This window comes from Orbicella franksi, chromosome 1 (genome assembly GCF_964199315.1).
Source record: "Orbicella franksi chromosome 1, jaOrbFran1.1, whole genome shotgun sequence".
Classification (NCBI taxonomy): Eukaryota; Metazoa; Cnidaria; class Anthozoa; order Scleractinia; family Merulinidae; genus Orbicella; species Orbicella franksi.
The window spans coordinates 18,408,716-18,435,250 of record NC_138145.1 but is presented as its reverse complement, the minus strand read 5'-3'; the positions used below and the strand labels follow the sequence as shown (position 1 = coordinate 18,435,250).

Sequence of the window (26,535 nt, the reverse complement as noted above, 5' to 3'; positions counted from 1 at the left end):
AAAATATCATTGCGCAGTCAACTTTGGCGCACATTAACATACAAAGACCGCGATCAACGTAATACGCAGGCGCAGGTGGCAGGAACAGCACAACATGGTGGATCCAAACTCCAACCAAGAAAAGTTTTACTATGTTTACAGTTGTGACCTGGACACAAATCTTGAGCTTAAAGTGTAAGTTGGAAGAATTGAAATGTTCTACTTCAGCTTTTTGGGAAAACGCGCGAGATCGTTGACATTTTGACTGTTTTTGATTCACTGGAGGTGGCACGGTAATATTGCAACCTTTTAGTTCTCTGATCTGTCAAACACCCTGATGGCAGGAAGATAATTAACCCTTGCTTCTGGGTCGTTTTTAACTTTACCCTTAATATCTTATCTGAAAATTAATTTGCAATATATTGTAAACATCCAAACAGCAAGTTGCACGTTTGCCTCAAGTGGGTGGGTAGGTATATAAGCTCACCTATTCACAATAGAAATAAAAATGTCTACTTTGTAAAACTTACATGTGCGTAGATTGAGTGACAACCATTCCTGAATAAAATGTCTTTGTGACTGAACAGGGAAAGCTTGTTGATTCTCTAGGTAGTGGTGTGATTTACGCAAGCAACAAAACCCACTTGCCCGTACCTAGTCTGAAGCAAGAGGTCCCTGAGGAATGCTACCTATTTTGCACCCAATCAAGTTTACACCCACCAAGTTCACACCACTGAACTCATTATAAACTGACTGTATATTTCAAGTTCGCCTCCACCTTTTTCAAGTGCACCCCAGCTTTTCAAGTTCGCTCCCATGAAGTCTGATATATTTTTAGTCTGTTAGTTCAGAGGTCAAGGGATTAGAGAACAAGAAATAAAAATGTTTTTGGTGGGAACTCGTTTAGGTGCGAAACCTCCAGCTACCTGTCTGAGACAGATCTATGCCTCATGATTCACCTCTGTATCCTTGAAGATGTTCATGAGGTACCAGTATCTCGAGCTCTTTGTGCAAATGTTTCTTACTGCTTCTATTAGACAAGTCATCTCCTGGAGATGAATAATTTCACTGCCCACTACAACTTGTATACAATTATGAAATCATGTACATTTAGATTTACTAAGTTAGTAAAATCATTAAGACATCACAGCAACTAAGGATAACCATAACGCGCATATTTTTAGATGTACATTGGAAGGAAAAAGAGAGCGTAAAGGGTACAAGGAGCTGTTAGATGATCCGCAACTGAGATACTCGGGAGCTTATGAGAGGTGAAATACATGCGATTACATAGTTTACATAGTTTTTATAACTAAACCAGTTCTGTGTTGTTGTTGTCATTTTTCTTGTCCTCTTGTGGCATACATACTAATCAAGGACCTTCGTGTACATGTATGTTAGCTATGTATTAGCAAGTTCTTTTCATAGCCAGATGAATTAAAATATCTTCATCACCCTCCTTATAGGGAATTGGGCACTGAAATCAAATTTGTCTACTGATCTCTGCCAAGTGCAGCAGTGGAGGCCATAGCCCAAGATAAACTCTCCCTTAATATCAACTCTCTTTTCTCTATAGTTCTTTCTCCACTGTGCCCCTCCATGTCTTTTTTCTGCCCCCACCCTCACCCCTCTGTGTCCTGCCCCACTTTCTCTTTGCAAAGTCAGAGTGCAGTTATTATCAAACAATTTATTTGTATAGCTAATCATTAAACAATGTTGTTGATTACATGTAAGTCTCGCCTAGACAAATGCAGTAGAGAAACGTTTAGTGGCGTGCAGTTTCACATCTTTGTCAAGGATAAAATATTGAGTTTCTTTGTACTCAACAAGATTTGGTAACCCAGAGTTCAGCAATATGAAAAAAGCTAAATGTGATCTTGATTATGTTTATTTTTAGTGAATGTTCAGACTTGTATGTAACTTGCCAAGTGTTTGCCGATGGTCAACCACTGTGCCTACCTACAAGAACATCATATAAACCCTTCAGTACAAGATGGAAGTAAGTTGAAGACATAGAAATCTTGTACCCAAGAAAGTTGTATGTGAACCTCAACCATATCAAGCACTACAAAATTCCACCCTATCACTGGGATAGAAACTTAATAATTTTAACTGTACAAAAAATGAACAATTTGTATTCACCTATAGGGGTCAGTTCTTACTTGGGTGAAAATGCTAGTAAGCCATTCAAGCATTGTCTATAAATTAACATTAAACGCTTCTGAAAGCCATTTATGATCCATTCACCATCTGTCTGTTTTTGTACATTAAACAGATAATCATTAATGTACTTTTTTCTCAGGGTAAGATCATAATTTTTTCCAGCCTCATTCCCAAGATCTCTCTTCTCTTCAAGGGGTGGAAAGAAGAGAGACCCAGGAAACAAGGTTGCTAAATTTTCCTTCCCTGCTATCAAGTCTAGAAAGTGCCAAAAAGTCCTTTATTAATCAAAAGCCACCTTATCTTGTCTGCTATGTTGACTAGATATTGAAATAAAAGAAAGTCTGCTCTCTGTTGTCCATATTATGAAACAACTTGTAGTAATAGAGTTAAATTACTACTGACACATATTTACAAGTCTTTACTGGATTGTGAATATGCTAGTTCGTTTCAGATTGCACCTATGATCTCCTGGCACCCATTTGTTCAATCTATATGTGGACTGGGAGAATTGCATGCGATATACGATTAAATTTTCCTACAAGTGCACAATGCAATGATGTTAACCTGCATACCAATCTAAATGATTAATTTCCTCTTGTGATTTTGATTTTTTTTTCTAGTTGGAATGAATGGCTTAAGTTACCTATAAAGTATCCTGATTTACCGCGCCATGCTCAGGTGTGTTTTACCATCCGGGATGTGTATGGACCAAGAAAAGCCATCCCAGTTGGCGGAACTACTGTGTCCCTCTTTGGAAAACATGGGTAACTGCACATACACACTGTACATGAATCTGAATTTAGAATATAGTTTCACATACATTGCACAGTGTAGAAGGCGCACATGTTTCTGGTACATCAAATAATACAGGAGTGAAAGACTTGAATCATGGACCTAGGTGTCTAAGTTTTAGGTCAAGAATGATTCGTCATTGATTCCTAAGATGTCACTTAGTGTGTGACTGGATGCTGTAAAAACTCCAAAAATTAATTGCCTTGAGTGCCTCTGCTATCGGATAACTGGAATAAGCAACAACAAAATGAAATTAGTTTACTGCATGTGTGATAAATATGATGACAAGTGTTTTTGATACATGTTGATTGTTGTTCTAGGACTCAGCGTCGAGGTATGCATGATCTTAAAGTGTGGCCAGGTGTGGAAGCTGATGGAGGAAAACCAACGTCTACTCCTGGAAAATCCACAACTGGTGAAGACCAGATGAGCAGATTAGCTAAGGTATTAAATGATGGAGAAAGCTTACTAAATGTGACACATTGTTTGCCATAATATGCCATAGGCTGAAGAGATGTCCTAATACAATAACGAACAAAGCAGGTGCACATGTGGTTCATGGTCTTGTTCTAAGAGATCAGTTTCTTCGTGTAGATTTAGGAACTTCTTCTAGCTTAATCAGTTTAATCATGACAGTGTCTTTGTTAATACAGAGCTTCATAACAACAGCAATAACTTTATTAAAGTGCTGAGTCTATCTAGCCAAGGGATAAGACCCTCTCCTAATTGAGGACATTTCAATACAGCTACCTAATTATCAATTAAAACTAGAAATTCTGCTATTATAAATAATATTTTGACCAGGAATTGTTAGTTTGAATCACTTTAATGTTCACACCAACAATATCGAAATCCTGGAAATTGTTTTGATCCTTTTGTACTTTATATTAACTTTGCTTACAGCTAAGCAAGAAACATCATAAGGGACGAATGTTAAAGGTTGACTGGTTGGACAGACTGACATTCAGAGAAATCGAAATGGTGAATGAGGTCAGATGGTTTTTCATGATTGTTCCTTTGTTTTCTTTGATTTATATGGTTCTTTGAAGTTGAAAGATGTAAAATGCATATTGACGCTTTAATGAATAATACATACATTGCTATATTTTTTTTAAAACTTAAAGAACTCAATCTGAGTGGAAGAGAAGACTTAATGGTAATTGTGAAAAAGAGGTCCCGAAACCAACTGTCAGTAAGCCATTGGCCGACAGGTTACCAAAAGTTTGCTAACAAAAACAAAAGTTTGCTGTAGGATGTACAGGAAATATAGAGTATTATACCCGATCAACAAAATGATTTCAAAAACACGAAAACAATTAGTAACAGATCTCGTCACTAACTTACTGATTGATGGTTGGCATAGAAAATATTGATTCTGAAATATTTTTGAAAAACTTAATTTTATATCAAATTTATTACTGTGTAACTAATGGATAAGAACATCTTAAATCTAAATTGATAAAGCAGATTTCATCTGAAAGTAAAAGCAAAAACCACCACAAAACTTTCTTGTACAAATCTGTACAAAACCTGTCGGCTGTCTGTCAGACAACAGTCTGCTGACAGTCAACAAACAGCCAACAGTCGGCCAACAGGTTTTTTTTGGGAGCTGTTCTTCACAATTACTGACTTAACAGTCATCGTGACTATTCTTTATAGAGGGAAAAGCGGAACTCCAATTTCATGTTTTTGATGATCAAGTTTCCCAGAGTCCATTGTGATGGTTTGGAGTATGCTGTGGTGCATTTTGAGAAGGTAATTAATAAAGTAACCTGTATGTTGTGGAATGAATGTACATGTAGAGCAAGATTACAGCAGGCAGCATTTCTTGGTCTCAGTGGAAAGTCACTTGGCTGAGCCACACAATTCAAACGACCAGGAGCCCATGGTTCATTAACCAAGCACTTACATGTAATTCCCTTTTCTGTGGCACGAAGCAGCTAGGTTATTGGTACTCCCCCATACATGGAATGCTACATGTAGCTCATCACAGTTTAGTACCTTCCCACATATTTTGGCAAGCTGTTCAAGCACCTTTTGCATGATGTTATACAATTTAAATAAGCTTACTTTAAAATGTGGAGATGCGGTGGCAGGCTTCATGGTTAGTGCGCTCGTTCCCGGATCATGTAGTCCGGGTTCAAGCCCTGGCCGGGGGCACTGTGTTGTGTTCTTGGGCAAGACACTTAACTCTCACAGTGCCTCTCTCCACCCAGGAGTGTAAATGGGTACTGGCGAATTGTTGGGGAAACCTAACAAATTGCGGGGGAATGACCTGCGATGGACTAGCATGCTACAGAAACCGGGATAAGTTCCAACAGCTATGAGCCAGTCGGCTCCAAGGCTTCACTTTACTTTAATTTAAAATATTGTTATTAGTGACTGGTTTCAATGAGATTTGAAGTTGAAGGCTGTTTTAGTACTCCATCTGTAAGAGAGCAGCAGGACGGGATTCAACAACTTCCTCTATAGGGCTAACTTGTTTGTATTAGAGCTGGTGATTCACAGCAGAATACCCACCTGAGTCATGGCAGGTGCCAGGTCTTATTGAAAGCATACCTTTCAATTGGCAAGTGCTGGCTGTGAGACAAATGTTCATGAGTCTCTGGGACACTTTCTGTCTTTTTATATGTGTTTTGTACTGTTGTGCGTAATGAATTTTTTATTGTATTAAACTATAACATGTCTGTTTTGGAACACATAACACATTTAGAAAGACTCTTGTCCTGCTAATGGAGAAAGATTTTTTCCTGCATTACTATAGAATGTGGTTACTAAGGTGGTTGCCACAAAGAAAACAAATTATACAATAAGCTGTGCTTTAAAAAGAATAATAAATGAATAAAATTCATACTGTGATAAGGTAAAATCCTTTACACAAATTGAATCGATCTGAAAAGCTCAAAAACTGAAGAAAAAGAAGAAAATGGTTTAAACAAGACAGGAATAATAATTATTTACCATAATAACGCACAATTTCCCCAGGCATGTCAATATAGCAATATTAAAAATGAGTCCTAAAAAAACTAACTTGACATTTTCACAATCATGCCATTTTGTCTCGTCAAAATTTACCAAGATTATTGCATACGTCCCACCAGGAACATTTCTGCATTTGTGTGTAAAGATGTATTAAATAATACTGTTGAAAAGTAATTTCCAGAATATTCATGTCTATCTACAAATCCAGATGATATTTGACTTTGAGTATGATAATACATATTGTACAATATGATATTATTTTAGCATGATGTGTAGTAAAACCGTTGTGTCAGGGAAAAAATTAATGATAACATAATATAATTTTGAAATAGGCCTCTTATTTTAACATCTGGTCATCTATGTTATTTTATTAGCATTTCAAAAATTATTATTCAGTCTGTTATTAATCATGTTATGTAATCATTTACAAAGTCACAAGACATCTGGTACCTTCTGAAAAGAATCATTGTCAATGCACTAATTCTGTTGTAACTGTTGTCGAAATGATAAACATCCTCAGTTGATATTTTTGGCCTAAATAATTAGATACTTTTTTAGAACATTTATATCTTGGGCAGTGACAAAGAAAAAATACGTAATGTTAGCACTGCTCAGGCTCAGAGTGAACACTATAAAGACCCAAGTAAGTGGTGATACTGTTTACTGATAAGATTATCGTACATAATTGTTGTGTAAGCATGTTGCAGAACAAAGAATTCCCGATACAATATATGAAAGATTACAAAAATGGTGCCAATATTTAACTCAGGTAGCCTTACCAAAAAACAAAGAATAGCAAAAATTGTTGATGATTTGCTTGGATGGGTGATTAAATAATCTTGACTTGAGACAGGATTTGTAAGCAGTCTTGATCAGTTAAAAATGCTTGAAAAGGTTGGTTTTGTGTATTATTCTTTTTTCCTGGACTTGTGCATTGCACAATATTATTTTGTAGAAACTATGTTGGCTACAACTAAGGTTCTAACAACATCTCTGGTTCAGCATAATGTCATAATATGAACTTCAATCAGTATTATCATGTAACTGGTGTATAAGGATAATACTGAGAGCTACTCTACCATTGACTGTTAGCACTTCCCAACTGTCACAGTAACACTGTGTGGTTGCAGTTCTCCTCGCCAAGCTTAGAACTCAAACAATATTGGTACTTGCTTTTTACATAGCATGACCTCATTGATATTTCTCGGCATAGTGGCCAAGTCAAGGATGCCATCCCTGTTTAGTTTTGGTGTCATGATTGTGCAAACATGGACAATGTACTAAGCTTGTGAGACTATGATTTAAAAGCTTTATATATTAAATATTGCAGAAGTAGAGCAACACATTAGGGCCAGTTTGGTGAAGACTTGATTAAAGAAATCAATATTAATAATTATTATTGTATGCTGCAAATGACTGGAAAGTGATAGATGCAGCTCCCCCATGGGGTAGAGTGGTGGGTGAAAACTGTTAGAAATGAGCCATTTTGTTATTTTACATATTCATGGATACATTTTATCAAAACTAGAAGGCCAATATGTTACGTACTGTATAGATTCACAGCAAGAAATATGGATTGCATTATTATGTAAATCTGTTTTGTTACTTTCTTTTTGTACTAATTATGGTAATCAGATTTATTGTACTTTAAGATCTATTACATATTCTCGACTGGGTATATCACTCAATAAATTCAAAACTGTTTCCACAGCAATTAATTATTGTGCAAGCCATGCAGTTTTGAATGAATAATAAAAATTATTACTCGTGTCCTACCACTCCTGTCTGTTATTTTGAGAAAAAACAATCTGATTGTGTATATTACATCAAAACTAGAAAGCCAGTGACAATGAGAAGTATGGATTGCATTATTATGTAAATCTGTGTTGTGACATTTTTACCAAAATAATTATGGTTAAGTAATCATTCATACCTCAGATGACAACCTAATGTTCATAACATTTATTTTACTTGAAATATATGTGCAATAATTGTGCATGCGTTATGAAAATTATGGATTATTAATGTTTTATACTATTTCGGTCTGTATTATTGGAAAAACAAAAACAACAACAACAAAAAAAACAATCTGAACTTTCAATGCCTCAGATTTACACATCTAATGCGAAGAAAGATGTGGAGTTTTTGATCACTTGTCTGGACTTCTTTTATTTCCACATGATGTCAAAACACTGACTACTCAATGGTAACTTTCTAAATGGGCAAAATAAATTTGGGATGGACGTATACTTTATGTATTTGCTGGTCAACATCTAGGCAATCTAGGCAGTTCAAACTATTAGATAATGATTTTGCAGACAGTAGTGGTTTTTGTTCGTTAGGCAAAACAGCAAATGTGAAGCATCAGTCTTTGAAACTTTTAGGGTGCAAATGGCTTAGTTAATAAGTTTGGGTATATAGTGTTGGTCAATGGCTTAAATAAGAATATACAGATCTACTAGACAATTCAAGAAATTAGATTAAGATGTTGCACTTCTTGTAGTGGTAAATATATTCATCAGGTAGAACAGCAATTGTTAAACATCAGTCTTGGAAGTTTCTTGAGATGCTAATATTAATGATACAGTTAAGATAAGGGAATAATAAACAAGACTTTTTTATAGGCAAACCACCATGGCTATCAAGAAGGAATCTCAGTCAGTTAGTTGACTAAGGTTGAAAGTTTTGTAGTAATAAACTCTCCCTTCTGATTGCCATACATTTATTTTAATAATAATCATGTTAGTTGTGAGTATATCTGTTTCAAGCCAATATTCCCCAACATGTACAGAGGATGATTTTCTTCAGCTGTTATTTCTCATGATAACCTGTCTGATTTACAGTGCACATGACTTGTATGAACAATGCTACAAAAAATTTAGTTATATGTGTTCACAGATTCTGTCTTTCAGTCTCTCTTATCAATAGAACAAGTCTGTGTTATAGCATTGTTTTCTTCCAAAATATCTGACTATCAGATCAACTCTCAGGCAGCCTCATCTGTTTAGTCTGAGGCTCTCTTAGCTTGAGCTTTTTGCATGAACTTTCAACTGTGTTTATGTTTTATGTTACTAGAATGTGTAATAATTGGATCTGAAATAAATATTTGGTGAGTCATATACAACTGTAGTGTGGTTATACATGCTCAGAACTTAACCAGCTGGTGTAGAAATTAAAAATTTAAATTTAGGTTAATTCATATATTATTCATGGTTTCACATCATGTTTTCAGTAGTTCCTCAGTTTGAAACATATGTCTGAAAAAAAATTGCAGTTTTCTTTTATATCCATTCAAAGATTAATATTTTTGTTAATGCATTATTTTAAAAAATATTTGGTCAATGTGTTTTCCATGATTTGAATGTTTCAAATGAACACTTTAACAAGACATTTTTTCCAGTTGGTGATGGCAAGTTGATTATGTTTATTCATTCATGGGTCTTAGCTGCATCACAGAGCTCATCAGATCTTCTAGTAAAGAACTGTTAGACTCAGATTCCCAGGTAATTTGACTCTGATGACAACATTCAATTCATGACTTGTTGAGTTACACAGAAATAGCATCAAGTGAGAAAACTGGTCAATCTTAATGTAGTGATCAAGGTACAATGTGTTGTGAACTTTGTTATGTCATAGAAATTTACTTTGAAAGTGGTTTATCACTCTTAGATTTATGCTAACTTTTCAAAACTGACTCGAAAACTTTCTCTAGCTCAAAGAGGTGTGCAAAATTTCCCTGTTTTTTTCTAAAATGTTCCTAAATTAAGAATCTGAAAAATAATTCTCATTTTTGTTGTGACTGAAATATTAATCTATGAGTGCGGTTGATGTGGAAAGTCTGCAATGGATGAAAATCCTCTCCAGGTGTAGTAGCAACACTGAAAGTTCCTTCCTGCCATAGATACCAGAGTTTTAAAACACGTGACCAATGAACCACTGGTCATAAAAACTGACGTCACTTACATTCTTTTTTTTTCAGGATGCCGATGATATTGACTATATCTGCACTCATCCAGAGATTGTGAGGGTTCCAGATCCAGAAATTCTACTGGTATTGAAACTTGCTATCTTCATATGCTGCTACCTTGCTCAAAGTGTTTAGTTCAAAATAACGTCATTTCAAAGCAAGATTCTGGGTTTTTGTAAAGTGACGATACAGAAAAATCAAAATGAAAGAGCATCCTAAGAACCAAGATTCCTTCATCTCAAGAGTTTATCCATGTTAAAACTACGGCATTTAGTTTTTTGAAACTTTTACTTTTTGCTTTGCTAGTTTAACCCTAAGCTTCACTGCCTTTTTGTTAATGGTTCTGATGAGCTTCCAACATGGGGATACAGCTTCTCTATGGCTTATACACAGACATTTGTGGTAGTAAAAGTACATGTACTCTGCAGAGGAAATTTGTGTGTGATAACATGAATGCATTAATATATGCTATTCTTTCCAGGAAAACCTGGTTGAGTTAAAGCATCACAAGCTTGTACACAGACATTTGTGGTAGTAAAAGTACATGTCCTCTGCAGAGTAAATTAGTGTGTGATAACCTGAATGCATTAATATATGCTATTCTTTTCAGGAAAACCTGGTTGAGTTAAAGCATCACAAGCTTGTAAGAAGTATTAGAAGTGGAACAGTTTCAAGGGAGCTGAAACCAAATGCAAAAACCAGGGATCAGCTAAATGTATGAATCATAATTAAACTCCTTCAGTCTTTGTATTCCTGTAGGTAGAGCATAAATTAGGTAACTTTTGATGCTAAGTATGCAGTTATGACTTGTAAATAATATTAATAATTGTATGAAAAAGTTGATTAATTATTGTTTTGTTTTTTTAGCAAATTGTTGGTTACCCATCAACCAAAGTACTGACATCAGAGGAAAAAGACTTGGTGTGGCAGTTCAGATTTTATCTCACCAATCAGACAAAGGTTAACTTACAATATTGTTATTGTTTAACTCTCATTATTTTTTCCTTTTATAAAAAAAATAAATCTTATTGATTGTAATTAATTATTAAACCCAGTTGGTGAGGGTACTCATCTGCAATGTGGAAGGTGAGGTGTTCAAAGCACAGCAAGACCAACACTTGAATCAGTGTTTCAAATAATGAAAGAAAAACCTGCTGCTTTTGCTACATATGACATCAAGAAATAAAACTGTTGGACATTCATGTGGCTGTTACTATTATTTATGGTTGCAGGCACTGACTAAGTTTCTCAAGTGTGTTGATTGGAGTCAGCCACAGGAGGCTAGACAGGTAAGCAAAATATTTGCTTGGACAAGATAGGGTTCGTCATCAAAAGTAGCCTGGCATTTTTAGCAAAAATCACCATGCGTGTGATATAATAACAGCCAGCTACTCTGTAGGCTCGATTACCAGCCGCTGTTCAGGAAAAGAGCCCGCGCTCCTCCCCCGAACTCACGGCTGGACTCGTGGACTTGGCATTGTTAATTTCAACCAATAAGAAATCTGCCTGCCTGAATCGAGCAGGCTGCATAAATTAGGTTTCTCGCAGTAGCAAAGGAGTTGTGCGATATGAAGTGCGATCGCATTAGTGGGATATTTAACCAAATACCGTCAACTCATGAAATCTTGCCTGAGCTAAACCATAGTAGCATATACAACACGCAAAATAGTCAGCAGACTTATACGTTAGAATCTATATTTGAATCATGTGGTACCAGAATATGAGATAACGAACAAAGTAAACAAAGGGAGGGATAAACGCAGACATCGATTTCAAGAAACAAAACACTCAGTCAAATTGATGTGTACCTTAGTCTTCTTGAAGAGAAGCAACACCACTCTCTGGGAAAGCCAGACAAAATTAAATTTTTAAATGAGCCAAAGCAAACCAAACTAGCAAAACATAAACATGGTGTCAACACCATTTACACCAACATATGTGTGACCTTTGACATGACAGTTGCTATAGCATAGTCAACCAGCTCTGCTCTACTTAAAAAAAAAACTCTTCTGTAGAGCAGAGCATGTAAAGCCCTTCCACAACAATAATGTGAAACAAAATAGGTTGGAGGGCCAAAGTTAAAAGAAGTGGCGAAAATGCGACAAATTTTACGAGCCGTATGCGTCATGTGGGCCTGCCTATCATTGTCATCAGATGACATTTCCAGCCACCTGAAGCGTCGCAAGAATTACATTATGAAGTTACCTCACAGACATGCTTTGCCGCTCACGCGTCCAGCTGTCTCTTCTCGGGGAGGAACGTAGACCGGACTCGAGAAAGCGGCGGAAATCAAGCCTAGCTACTCTGCCGAGCTCTTGGTATGACTATTTGGAAAAAGACACCAAATTCATCCACCTACTCCAATAATAAAACCACCAACTTCAAAACTTTGACAATCCTGACAAGAGCAACTTAGGTAAAAGGTGAAGTCTGCATATGAGCCAAGTGGCCCATCAGGCCAGAGCTTATCCCAGTTTCTGTAGTATGAGGCAACTAAGAGTATTTCTACTTCCCCCTGGGTGGGATGCCACATGTAGTTCATCACAGGGTTACACCCAGCATTAAATTTGCTGGTACCCAGTTTAATACTCTTGGGTGGGAGAGGCACTGTGAGAGTACTGATAATGTCTTGCCCAAGAACACAATGCAATGCCCCCGGCCATGGCTCAGACGCGGGCCACTTGATTCAAAGACTAGCACACTAACTATGAGGCCACCATGCCTCCTAAGAGCAACTTACCGGTAGTACATAATTGTGTCACTCTCTTTTTTACCTTCATCCATTGCAATGTAAATTGTTGTAACGAAGTACTTTATTGTTGTGTGATCCAGGCTCTAGAACTTTTGGGAAAATGGAACCCAATGGATGTTGAAGATGCCTTGGAGTTGTTATCATCTCAGTTTACCAACAGAGCAGTCAGACAGTATGCTGTGTCAAGACTTAAGGAGGCTAATGATGATGTAAGCACTTTGGATGAAATACTGAGACAGATGGCTGGCTGCCTGATGACTGGCCAACTGACTGACTGTCTCTCTGTCCTCTCTGTCTCTGTCTATCTGACCAACCAAACAACTGACTGACTGACTGACTTATCAACAAATTGGTTGACTGACCAACAGACAGTAAGGTTGAATGATGAACAGACAAGAAGCCTTTTCCTGAGTAATACCAGCAATTTTCACTGCTCACATGTGGGTATTTTTTCCCTTGCAGGATTTGCTGCTCTACCTTCTTCAACTTGTCCAAGCATTGCGTTATGAAGCATTATCAGATGAAGAAGAAAAGCTCACAGAGAACACGGTTGACAGTCTTCTCCAAGACAGTATTGAAAGTCAGACTGCAGAGTCACCACCAACACAAGGTAAACATATACAAAAGGATGCGAATAATTTACAGACTGATTGACGGCATGCAAACATTTACCAAGTCATTCTAACTTAGGAGCATGTCATGTCAAGGCTATCTGTAAATGGTGTTGGACATGACTTCTGCCAATGATATACAGTGTCCTGCTTGCCCATTATCCATGAAAACTAAAAACTGCTGTGAGATTGGCTGGCTCAGCCTTGCCTTTGAGAGTGAAAACCTAAAAAAATGGCAGGGACAGTTGATTACAATGATCATTTTTGACTGTGTTTCTCTTGTGTTAGATGCTGAACAGATGAAGCTCAGCACAACTGCAGTCAAAGATACTGAGGAGGTAAATACATGGAAGAAAAATCTGTTTTTATAGTATTAGCACACTCAGATAATTTTAAGGTGTCAGTTGATAAAATCAAAGAAAATATATTTTGTTTTTGTGGGATGCACTTTTCTGATTATGCTGCTTGTTGGAAAATTGTCGGCAGTGCAAGCTGCAATCCATCGAGTCATTTCTCTGAAAAGTTGTTAAATTAGGAACTGGTCATGGCAGTGTTACTGTAGTCTTAGCCTAGCATAATTTGGTGTACTCTTGAAATAAATGGGCTGTTATGTGAGAACTGGAAGCCAGTAACTTTTGTTTTTGGAGATAATAAGTTTGTATCACCTGTGTTTTGCATAGATTACAGTCATACACCTCATGATTGCTGATGACTGGGAAATACTGATTCATGGTATAATACATGATCTGTGTTTCATCTACCATTTTGTTTCATCTACACGTGTATTCTACCATTTTGGTTCCCATTAAATGACTGAAAAGGAAAGAAAATTTTCATTACTTACTTGAGCATTTACATTAAACATGCAATTTTTTTGCACTCAGGATTCAGATCTGGCCTCATTCCTTATTTCAAGAGCTTGCAGAAGTGATACTTTAGCAAATTATTTCTACTGGTAAGGTGTTTCTAAGATGGTTTGGATATTAAATTATTTTACCATCTTTTAAAATGCAATTAAACCTCCCAGGAGAGGTTGTAACCAATTTTGGGTGTTGTTATAACTGGCTAAGAAGAGACCTCCCGTTGCTATTACATCTTGTTACATGTACACTGATAAACATTTAATCTGCCCAGCAATGTGGTAAAAATTGCTAGGCATAGTTTTCTTTCCAAAAAGTTTTGCAACTAAATATGAAAACAGAGTTGTTAGCTTGACTTCACTTCATTTACACTTAGTACCCCTTCTGAGGCATAGGCTACTGACAAGCATCCACAGGGGTGGATGGGTGGGGGTATCTGTCCGCGGCTGCCCCCTCCAGCTGGCTGTCTAGCTGGTGAGTTGTTAGAATCTTGGTAAAAAGCATTTGAGGTTTCATTTGAAGCATGTGTCTACTGATTGGTGTGCTCTTTCTTAATGTTATAATACTAGGTATTTACTGGTGGAATGTAACGAGGGCAAAGAAACAAAGGAAGGAGCAATGTATTTAAATGTCATGAGGAGATTCAGCCATGCATTGATGAAGGTTACTGTTTCTCATATTCATCCTTAGCTATTAGTTTGCTTGTAACTCAAATCTCTGTTTCCTCTTAAACCATTAAAAATAAAATAGAACACCCTTCTAGCTATCCACAGCTTAATTTCCTTAACCTTAGATGTTTATCATATCCACTGATTAACATGAGGGAAAATTTGGCAGACTACACTATTTTCAGCTTTGTAAAGCTGTGATCTGAGAAAAAAAAATCTCTCTTTGTTCTGTTACAGGGTGGCTGGGAGTGTACAGTAAGACGAAATATGTTGGGCAAACAACAGCAGTTTGTCAATCATATTGTCAGACTTATGAAGGAAGTTTCCCAGTTTAGTGGCAATCGTAACAGAAAGGTGAGTCATGTCAAATGTCATGTGCCAAGCTGCAGTGGTGTAGTGGTTAGCATGTTGGAGTCCGGATTGAGCTGGAGTGCTAGCCGGAATCATTGTGTTATGTTCTTGGGCAAGACACACTACCCTGCAAGGAGTTGGTTTCTCCTACAGCACACACTCTTGTTCTCCCTTGTTCGCAACATACATCAGTATTCAACAATGGAAAAACCACTGCTTGCAGGATAGAGGGACACTTTTCTCTCAGTTGTTCTGTTCACCAAGGACTCTAAAATTAATGGTTATGCAAAATTAACGAAAACCTGACAAATATGCTCCAAGGTGGAGGGTAACAACCCCACCCAAGGGGAGTGGCAATACTCTTAATCATTTAACAAAAGCTAGGATAAGCTCCAAGTAGTGTGTTCAAGCTTGCCCTTGGCTAGTAAAGAGTTTATTACATTTATGTCAATTGGTAATGGCTTTTATTATTTGTTCAGATTCACAGGTTAAGAGAGCTGCTTGATGTTCCTGAGCTGACCACATTTGGACCAATTCCTTTGCTCCTTGATCCAGAAATCAAAATCAAGGGTATCATAGTAGGAACTCCAGAAGAAAGTATGTGACCATTGTGAAATCAGTTTTCAGCCAACCTTTTTTGAATCACTATTTATTAGTGCCAAACAGGCTTCAAGATAACTCAGTTTTGACAAATCTGTTTTCCCTTAGCTATAAAATAACACATTATATTAAAAATCCCCTCTAAAAACAAAAACTGAAAAAGCAGTTTTACACATGCGCAGCTTGTTAAAGTTTGAATCTGATAGGTCATTTTACTAATAAAAGCTGACTGATTCCTTTATATTAACTACAAATAGATAGCAGAGTAGTTGATGACTGCAGTTGATTGAAATGAGTGAATTTTCAAAGTTTTGCTCTCTTGCAGAAAAAGCCTGTCTGTTTAAGAGCCACCTTATGCCTGCTAAACTAACCTTTAGAACCTTGGATGATCAAGAATATGTTGTAAGTCATAAACTAGTTGCAACTCTAAACTCTAAACTGAACTACTAATCAGTCCATAATAATTATTGACTTAAAAAAAAATTAAAAAATTATTGACTTAAAACAAAAAAAGTTGTGAGTGGTAAAGGAAACTTGTGTAAAGGTTTGATTTTGCACAAGATACTGATCACCAAGCACTTAATTGCAGAGCATGTCAAGTAGAACCATCTGTTGGTAAAAATATTTTCCTTTTCAAGAAGTACATTATTTTCTTGTATTTCCTTTTAGCTGCATCAACTTTTAACCAAATAGTTAAAATATGAATTTGATTTTCTTTCGCAATAGAACAATCGCACAGTAAAATGTGTTTTCAAACTGTGATGGCTGAACCAAGACTGATATTAAATCAGCTATATTAATGACATTAGTAAATTCCATTCCTTTCTTTGACAGACAATTTTTAAGAATGGTGATGATTTGCGGCAAGATCAGCTGATTCTTCAGATTATAAGACTTATGGATAAGGTAAATGATAATAAATGCAATCTCGGATCTGACAACTTTCCCTCTTTTATCCAACTATACCTTGTAACAATGCACTGTAAGATGTCACATTAAAATTCTGTGCTTATAAGTGTAGATCTCTGCACTGGGAAGGCAAGTAAGGCCTTTGGTCATGCAGTGAAGTCATCTGTCACTCGAATTGCAGATCGGAGCTCCCCTTTTATGTCAGATGTTGTTAATCTTTGTGCTTGTTTAATTAATATGTACAATTTCAAAATACTTAAATTTATACTTACGTTATTTTATGTGTATATTTTACTTTTTGCTTGGAATGTTTTTACGCTCTTTTGCAGCTTTTAATGAAAGAAAACTTGGATTTGAAATTGACTCCATACAAGGTGTTGGCAACAAGTGGAAATCATGGTCAGTTTTCATTGTTATAAGACTTAGTGATACATGGAGCATTCTCCTAAACATCCCTGTCCCCTATTCTTGGTAGCCCAAACTCCAGTGACATTTTGGATCTATCAAAACTCAGTTATCTAATACTGTTATTAATTGCTACTCAATGTGGAAATCCAAGCACTTTCTAATATTGTTTCATGTTTTGGCAGGTTTTGTGCAATTCATAGAATCTACTCCTGTTGCAGAAGTATTAGACAAAGATGAAGACAGAAGTATACAGGTATGATAATGATGATAATAATAATAATAATAATAATAATAATAATAATAATAATTAAACTCATCACAAATAGATGAGCTTGGGAACTGGTGCCTGAAAGGTTAGCGGGGAGCCAAAGCCATACGCAGAAGGGGAGGTATCCATGGCAACCCTGGAATGGGAACCACCCCCAAAAGCAGCTGCTAACTGGCACTGTCACACTGATTGAATCAGTGGAAACAACTTACCTGACCCATACTTACCTAGAGACCAGCAACCAAGAGGGAGGGACGGGAAGGGGTGAGAATCCACAAAGATTCGCCAAAGTACAAAGCAAATGATCCGCAACGACCAGCTGGCAGCACAGTATGTGCAATGCAATGTGACACAACAGCCCTGCAAATCTCCAAAGGGTCGCCCCACAAGTCATGTACTGTAAAAGGGGAAACCGCTGACTGCATTGGTTTGAGTCTAACTTTGCCTAAATCATATTTAGCCACATTTAAGCTCATCACAAATAAATGAGCTTGGGAACTGGTGCCTGAAAGGTTAGCGGGGAGCCGAAGCTGTACGCAGAAGGGGAGGTATCCATGGCAACCCTGGAAGCGGGAACCACCCAAAGGAAACCTTTCTCCAGGTGCTTGGAGAATGGAGGGACCTGAGAACAGGGTGACCTGGAACCTCCAATCCCCAAATACACCCCAAGCACCTAGCCCCACACAAACAAAGCGAAAAAAGGAGCAGCACACACCTGACCATGCAGACATCCACCTGATACTGCAGGTCCGAGAAGCTGAAGGCACCCTGACGCAGAAGCAAGACGCAGGCATTAAGAGGCAAAGCAGGTGACCAGCAAAGCCTAAGCCAGCGTTGAGCAAAATGATAATAATAATAATAATTATTATTATTATTATTGTTGTTGTTGTTGTTGTTGCGTCGATATATGAGAGACTTTCACTTATAACTCTTAAATCCATTGATACCATGTTTCTGTGTTGTCAGTGCAATGAAGATAATTATCTGACTAATTTATTTTTCTTTCTGTGCAGAACTACTTTCGCAGGCATGCTCCATGTGAAGGTGCACCCCTTGGAATCAGTCCCGAGGTGATGGACACTTACGTCAAAAGTTGTGGTAAGCTCAATTAGGCATACTGGTGGCAAAAGATCTGAGGAGGTCTGTGATATTTGGTGCACTAGGTGGGGTCATTGTGTTGTGTTCTTGGGCAAAGTAATCTACATGACATGTACTCTCCAACCCTTAACCAGGAGTATAAAAGGGAACTGGCAAACTGTTTACTTAGCAATGAAGGGATAACAACTGATAAATCTTTAGAGACCTTGCGGGATGCATAGGGCAAGACTAGTATCTCTTTCTCGTGAACCAAAGACTTTCTTAGCCTTGTAGATGAAATTGACTGAGACTTTGAGTGTGGAACAAACCGTTAAATTTTCCTCAAATCCTACAAGAAGCCTATGTTTTAAAAGACCATTCACCACAAGCCAATGAAATAGAGCATCTCATTTAGGGGGAGTGGTATATTATGTTTAGTTCCAGCTGTGCTAAACCTCTTTGACCATTTTGACCCAAGTGCAGTGGCATCTATTAAACTTCTGTCTCTGTGTGACCCTAATACAATAGTAATGCAAGTACAGTGAATCTGACATTTTTGATGATAGAACTCTGTTTTGTCCTGTAGCTGGATATTGTGTTGTTACATACATCCTGGGTGTAGGAGATAGACATCTGGACAATTTACTTCTCACAAAATCAGGTAACAGTAACAAGGAGCCCAGAGAAGCTTAAAACTAGGCGATTTAAGAATAAGATTAACTTCTTTTTGCTAAAAAGAGACATTCAACTCTTCCTGCTTAAAGGAGGTTAGAGTGGTCCAATTGCTAATAATATTAATCGTATCAATAACAAATTTCGAAATTAAGAAAAGTCTTTGTCATGAAGAACTTCTTTTGAGTGAAAAAGCCAGTAGACAAGTGGTTTTCATAAGTTGTAAAAACTGTAAGGAACATTAAGAAGGAAGACATTCAAGCTTGCATAATTGATGTGCAAAAGGTGTAGGTACCTGTAATAATACCTGTAATTGTACACCCATGTGATTGCGCATCAATTATGTGACATATAGGTGTGCAGAGAACCAATCACAATCAAGAATTTTTTTTAGATGAGATTATTGGAGATATCTTCCTGAACACATTGTGCATTGTACACATTGTAGTTTCCCAGCACATTTATTACGGTGGTTACTGATAGATAATTAGTTTGTCGATTCCAGCCTTGCCACCATCCACTATGAATTTTCCTATTCTGTTCTTGTTATCTGTGTGTTTTTCATTCTTAGGAAATTTGTTCCACATTGACTTTGGTTATATTCTTGGAAGAGATCCCAAACCATTACCACCACCAATGAAGCTGAGCAAGGAAATGGTAATAAAAAGAAAGCAATTAACTATAGCAAAATTGTACAATATAATTTAAAGTAAGCAAAAGAGAAATTTTAATTTTATTACAACCTGTTACCTCTAGTTAACTTTTGTTGTCAGCATTTAAACCACCCTAAAAATGTGGAGACACAGTGGCCTCATGGTTAGTGCACTGGACTCCAGATCGAGCAGTCTTGGTGCAAGTCCTGGCTGAGGACATAGTCTTGTGTTCTTGGGCAAGACACTTGACTCTCTCGGCAAATTTAATGTGGGGGGTTAGCCCTGCAATGGACTAGCATCCCATCCAGGAGGGAGTAGAAATATTCCTAGTTGCTTCATGCTGTAGAAACTAGGATAAGCTCCAGCCAGATGGGCCACTTGGCTCATATGCAGACATAACCCTAAAAAGCAAAATATTGTAACTCAAAATTCTTTTGTCTTGTGTTTAGGTTGAAGGCATGGGGGGTGCATCGAGTGAGTTTTACCAGACATTCAGGAAACAATGTTTCACAGCTTTCCTTCACTTGAGAAGGTAAATGACAGATGGAATTGCAATTACATATTGTTGTAATCAAGAATTTTAGCTTACAAGTGAGAAAGATTGTTTCGTGCTCATGTTTTCTTGGAGTACATGTATGGTCATGTACCATTAAGGTATGATAAGTTGATTGCCACCAAAGTGCTCAGCAAATTTTGATTGATGTACAACTAGAGGTAATTTTCATCAAATAAAGCCGGTACTTAAGGTTCACCCGGCACAAAATATTCTGGAAATTTAGCGTAGAGTTTTTCAGCTCCTGTATGACCTCTACAGCTCTATGTACAGTAGAGCAGTTCTAACAGTACCGTATAAAGAAGAGTAGAGTACATTAGTAGAATAAAGTAGCCTAGCCTAGCCTAGCCTAGCCTAGTCTAACGAGGCAGGGAAACTCTACTGAAAATTTCCGGAATTTGTATATTCGAGATGTCATCTGAAACATCTGATGTTTTCTTTTTTTTGTTTTCCCAACAGACATGCCAACTTGATTTTAAACCTGTTTGCTCTAATGGTGGATGCAAATGTACCAGACATTGCATTAGAACCTGACAAAACTGTTAAAAAGGTAAGCCTGAGTCCTTGCCATACAATTTTTTATGTTACAGTGAAGTGGTAAGAGGTAGGGGCATTGATGTCCAAAGAGGCTGTTTCTTAAAACTGAAAAAAAAAAAATGGAAGCCTCAAACTGACACACATGTTGTGGATGGTGCAAACATAATTTGTTCACTACCAAAAGACGAACCGAGAAGTGATTGTTTTTATTCAGTTGTTATTCACAGCATCTGAGGTTTCTTCGTCAGTATTAATCCTAGTTTTTTTTTCTTTGCATGTGTAATCAATTTAGTTAATTTTTTTTCTCAGGTTCAAGATAAATTCCGTTTGGACTTGAATGATGAGGAAGCAGTCCAGTACTTGCAGTCTCTTATTGATGAAAGTGTCTCTGCTATGCTTCCCGTTGTAGTGGAGCAATTTCACAAAATGGCTCAGGTTAGTCAGTGTTACATTCATTTTGCTTCAGTAAACAAAGTTAATGAACTGCACTTCTGCTAGAGAAACTACATCAGTGTAATTTAAGCATCAGTTCCCAAGCAAGAGAGTGGATTTTTAAGTTGTAATCTCAATTAGCAGTGTTGTGCAAATTGCATATATTTCTTTCAATCCATTTGTGTGTTTTTTTTTTTTGGGGGGGGGGGGGCATATTAAGTGTTCTGAACACAGATAAAGGAACTCAAGTTAGCTTATCCCAATTTGATAACTTCTTTCTTTAGGAGCAGGTCCAGGAAGTTAATAAACAGGCTTAGGTACTAATTAAAGTTGGGGAAGAAACCCAACCTTACACTGGTGGTGTGACAACCATGGAGAGGAGCAAGCACTGGCCCCTTGGCCCATCCCCATGTGAACCTCTCCTTTATTTGAATGTTGTTTACTTCTGCCCTGACTTTCATTACCAAGAACTTAGTTTACTTTGGTTATTTGCAGTATTGGAGGAAATAATTTCAAAAGATGTCTTTTTATGGATTCCACTTCAAGAGTTAAGACTCTTACAGTGTGGGTTTCCACAAGCGCTGTTAGGGTGAGATTGGAGATGGCCACAAGACACTGCCATGGAGACAGTTTTAAACAGAACTCTGATATCATTTAAATATAAAGCTGCATGTGATACCAGTGCATTCTGGTGTGCATGTTGCACAACCTAACAGTGAGAATCTATTGCATAGTTGATCAGATAAATCAAAAGAAGCTACATAATTACACTCTGGCATAAAGTGCATTGTATCTCGTTAAAGAAATGTTAAGAAATTTAAAACAACCATGTTCATCTCAATTGACCCTAAAATTCTCTACTGGGCAAAGAAATATCCAAATTCGTTTTCATGTAGTTTGAATGACTCCTCATGACAAGGTGAACTTGGTTCTTCATGAAATTGTCCATATTCACATGATTAAGCCAATTATTATCATTACCTGCTTTCTTCATTTGTTCTTTTTAATGTACAGGAAAGGGGGTCAAAGGTTTCCATTAATACCTCAATATTTCTTGAACCATGCAAAAATCACTTAGAGAATATTTGCAGTACCATGAAAGGAAACCGGCTGCAAAGACTTAAAATGCTAGTGCTCTAACCAAGGCCTCCCGACAAAATTTTCCACAAATTTAACAATAGCTTTCCAACAAATAACCCATGTAATCAAGTTGTACATTAACAAGGCAACAGATTTGTGGTCATTTTGATTACTAAATATTTTAAGACTTTTAGAATGCCATTGGTCAATTTGCAAAGAATTTGCTGTAGTGGCCTTGGTGGGTGTAATCGCAAGTTGAAAAAATTATTTATTTAATTGATAAAAATAAAAAAGTAAAAGTAGTTTTCATTTTACAACAGAAAGGGAAATAAGAGTGAGAAAGCAGTTATGTATGATTTGGACTCCCAAAACAATGAATTTAATACAAGAAAGGAAGAAGGGTTGTATGACTTGTGAAGTTTGATTAGATGCAACAGGATGTTTACAACCCTCCTTTGCCACCGTGGAACAATTAATGTCTTGCATGACTAGCAAAGCGCCATGGTCTCTAAAAGTATGTAACACTGACTGAGATCTGGCCTAATAGTCCAGCCAGCAGACTATAAATACAGTATTGCTGGTTTTCAAGCTATGCCATGTCGGTGCCCCTTAGAAAGTAACATAAACATCTGTGATTGAGTTAGGCTAACAAAACAAAAACTTATTTTTTCTAGAGCTCCAACACATTGATTTAAATAATCTGTTTCATGCAAGGACTGTTCAGTTAGCAAGAGCTTTAAAGATAAGTTTGACCTACAAGACAGATAGCTTTCTTAAGTAAAATCATTGCAGCCTCAGAAGCATGACAGTGTCAGTTTGCTTGGGCTACCACTTTAATTTCACACAACACAAAAGCTTGGAAAGTACCCTTTCAAGCTACAACTTTGTAAAGTATTAAGTTCTTTGAGGGTCTTGCATCTGATGGAGCTAAAACCTTGGAAAGATAAGGTGACTTTTTTATTTTAAAATATGACAATGTCATGTGAAAAACAGCAATAGATTCAAGGAGAGGAAAATGAAGGCAATAACTAGCAATACTGTTGTAAGTATTTATTTGGGAGAAGACTTGAACGGGAAATATTGGTTATGATAAATGTTATTAATAGTTGTACTAAACAGAATACTATAAATTAAAGTAAAAATTGTTAATTATTTATAGAGTATTTTGATGAGTGAAAAGGCAATAACAACATACAGTTTGTACATGTCTGACATATGCAGACCACCTAGTCTAGAGTTATGCATGTTTTACGTCTAGTAGTCGTTCCATTTGATGCAATTGCACAGAGGTCACATTTTAATATAAACTAATAAAGATCAACTCAAGTTCCCTATAATCTCTCTTGATCACTTTGAGAGTAGTAGCAGAGACTGTTCATGCAGTGCTGTTAAATTGTTTGCTTCACAGTATTCTGCTGCCTACAAAAACCAAAAGACAAAGTTACAGAAAACAATAAATCAACAGACCTGATCCATTTGAAATAAAAAGAATATTTGTTTTTACCTCTCTTAAAGCATTTGTTTTTTCACTCAGACGTCTCTCAGTCTCTAACAATTCCTCTCTCTTGGGTAAGACTTCCCCTTTTAGTCTGTCGTTGTCACTTTCCACCTTACAAGATCAAAAGATCATCAACTACTAAGAAAATCATTAAAGAATAGAAAGATCATCCTAGATCATCATAATCATTTCTTTCCACACGTGTATAATCATTCGAAAATTCATAACCAAGCCAAAACTATTCTCGTATAAGCCCTTCATCTCTGTCAATAGGTACTCCATTACTATGGAATTTTGGGGGGTTATATATCTGACATTTCCCACAGAGAACAAACTGAGTGCAAAGAGAAATGCTTGCTACTGTTGTAAGGGAACAGGGGTAGCTGCAAATACTAAAATAATTTTAAAAGTCATAGGATGGACAGGCAATCCATAGCTAAAATGGTTGGCAGCAACTGCTTTGTACCTGTTGAAGGATGTGAGTCAGTTGATCCTTGTAAGCTATTTTCACATCCATCAGATGGTCAATTATATCTTTGTCTGGATCTCCTGAAGGCCTCCTGTATATTGTAAACATTAACTGAAATCTATTTTAATTTATTGAATATTCATTTACTTTTATGCATCCCTCGCAACAGCACACAAGATCTAACAGCTTTTGCCATTCTAACAGTTCAGCTTCTGTACTTGTAATTATTGAAAATGAAATGTATATCAAGTTTGATTGTCATCACTACTTTATGAAGAATAGTTGTTTTCATTGCCAAAGAGGCTAGAAGAACCACAAAGGTCACTCACAAACAAGGACTCTTGTCTAGTCTGACTCTGATTGGTCTCAATCCCAGGTATGTGTTTTATGCAGTCATTGACTGTTATCTTGTCATTGTTTCCACTGAGGATCTCTTTTCTTCCTGTCCCCAAGACTGGGAAGAAGAGAGACTTTGTAGCCTCTCCCAGGTGTTCAACTGAATACCTGGAAGCAGCTAGAGACCTTGGAAACAAGGTTACTGTAAGTTATCTTTGTTCTTGTCACCTTTCCTGTTTGTCGATGTTGTAAGGAGAAACTAAAATAATGTCCATCACTCCTTGGAATTAAAGATTTACTTGTGAGATAGATGAAATTAGGAACAAAGAAAACCATTTTAATGTATACTAATGCAATTAAATTAAATACTACAATTTAGAAAATAATAATTATTACCAAGCAGGTTGAGGGTCTTCTTTATCAGAGGCTGCAACGATACGGTCAAGCTCATTGAAGAAATATACCAGATCTTCTTGTTTAATCATTAAGTCAATTTCTTTCTATAATCAGAACACAAAAAGACAAATATTGATATATAACACTTGTAACCAAGAACAGCTAGACACTGAACCCAAATCACACAACAGTAAAACACCATTCAACATTGCTACGGTACATTAAAATTCTATTGCAGTGAACTTGATGCTGATTATAGCAAAGTTATGCCTTGTTTCTTTAACCTCACTGGTTTTCCATCACTTGATTACCCAATGTGACATAAACAAAGTAACAATGATGCAGAAAAATAGCACATGAAGAGCAGCAAGATCTACGAATAAGTTAAGGAAACAAGGAAGCATGCTCTTTTTTGTGGAAAAGTACCATGGCAAAGGAAGACTGTGTATAGTAATGAACTTTTTAAGAATGAAAGAGGGCAATTCCACCCCTCCTGAGGAGATTTTCTGAAGGGGCTTCAAAAATAACTTTGAGGGGTCATTATATACGGTTCAGAAGAAAGTTGGTGCATTTATAAGGAAGTAGCAAAAAGACAGGTTATTACTAGGGGGTGGGGATCATTCTTACACTTTGATCTTTTTTTTTTCTTCAGGGGTAGGGGGGAGGGGAAGGAAGGGACCTTGAGTACCTCATCCAAGGCCCAGAGGTAGCAGGTGAACCCTAAGGTGTCTTAGGTGCCAACATTTTTCACATCACATGCCACCCACGTCAAACTACTGGTATGGATCAATACATCTTGGCCATAATAATTGTACCTCAATGTTGTTCTGGAGGTGTTGCATCAGTTGTTCTATGATGCTTTTAAATTCATCTGGGTTTCTTTCTTTTATTTTGGTGAAACAGCTGGCAAACTTCTCCTGGCTGCAAAACAACACAAAGTGAACAGAGAGAGGATAATGAAATTAGCTGATAAGTTTTGGATTGATACACGTGATATATGAGCTGAGTCACTGATTCGCTCGTTTATGACAAGAAAAGTCAACAAACCAGTCCAGATTCAACTAGTACTGCAGTGTTCATTTTGCTTTTGAACTCACCTTCCGGCAGCCATGATTTTGTCTAAGCATTTCCTCATTACTTTTCTAAAGAATACCATGCGTCTCCCCTCGTTCTCCTCCTGTTTCTCGAGGCATGAACTGTCCTTTTCCGACGAAGAATTCGATTCCACATATGTTGCTTCAGTGGTCGCCGCCATTTTGAAACTTAGCGCCCTGTTGTTTCTCGACCCAGTAGCTCTCTATACTGAAACATTCCGACAAAGTGGAGGGAGGAGTAGGTACGTAACGAAGTTTGATAATTTGTAACGTATTTTCCCTTCAGCCTTTACAAATAATTACATCTAACCGGTAACGTTTGCAGTTCTGTCATATTCGCCGTCTCGAAGTTAGCATAACATAGAAGAAGCATTTATTCCTCTGTTTGAGTTCCTTTGGAATTCACCAGCCCATCCCCTACCTCCTAC

The 26,535-nt window shown here is 37.1% G+C and overlaps 2 protein-coding genes across 2 annotated transcripts; one reads left to right on the top strand and one right to left on the bottom strand.

Annotated features, from left to right (window-relative positions):
* Positions 1-84: 84 nt before the first annotated feature.
* LOC145494953 (phosphatidylinositol 3-kinase catalytic subunit type 3-like) lies at positions 85-23,633 on the top strand. Its single transcript, XM_081474529.1, has 29 exons — positions 85-174; positions 1,164-1,250; positions 1,877-1,978; positions 2,763-2,906; positions 3,255-3,378; positions 3,838-3,924; positions 4,594-4,689; positions 9,896-9,967; positions 10,494-10,598; positions 10,751-10,843; positions 11,116-11,172; positions 12,716-12,844; positions 13,098-13,245; positions 13,535-13,584; positions 14,131-14,201; positions 14,676-14,769; positions 15,012-15,128; positions 15,605-15,722; positions 16,051-16,127; positions 16,560-16,631; positions 16,964-17,033; positions 17,225-17,295; positions 18,324-18,408; positions 18,974-19,048; positions 19,631-19,716; positions 20,162-20,244; positions 20,725-20,815; positions 21,112-21,237; positions 21,730-23,633. The coding sequence occupies exons 1-29, from the start codon at positions 95-97 to the stop codon at positions 21,742-21,744; spliced, it is 2,625 nt and encodes an 874-aa protein (XP_081330655.1). The 5' UTR covers positions 85-94; the 3' UTR covers positions 21,745-23,633.
* On the bottom strand, positions 23,616-26,527 carry LOC145495034 (polyamine-modulated factor 1-like). The gene is made up of 6 exons (XM_081474615.1): positions 26,111-26,527; positions 25,829-25,934; positions 25,014-25,117; positions 24,279-24,372; positions 23,819-23,923; positions 23,616-23,733 (listed from the first exon to the last, which is right to left on the bottom strand). The coding sequence occupies exons 1-6, from the start codon at positions 26,266-26,268 to the stop codon at positions 23,662-23,664; spliced, it is 639 nt and encodes a 212-aa protein (XP_081330741.1). The 5' UTR covers positions 26,269-26,527; the 3' UTR covers positions 23,616-23,661.
* Positions 26,528-26,535: the final 8 nt, after the last annotated feature.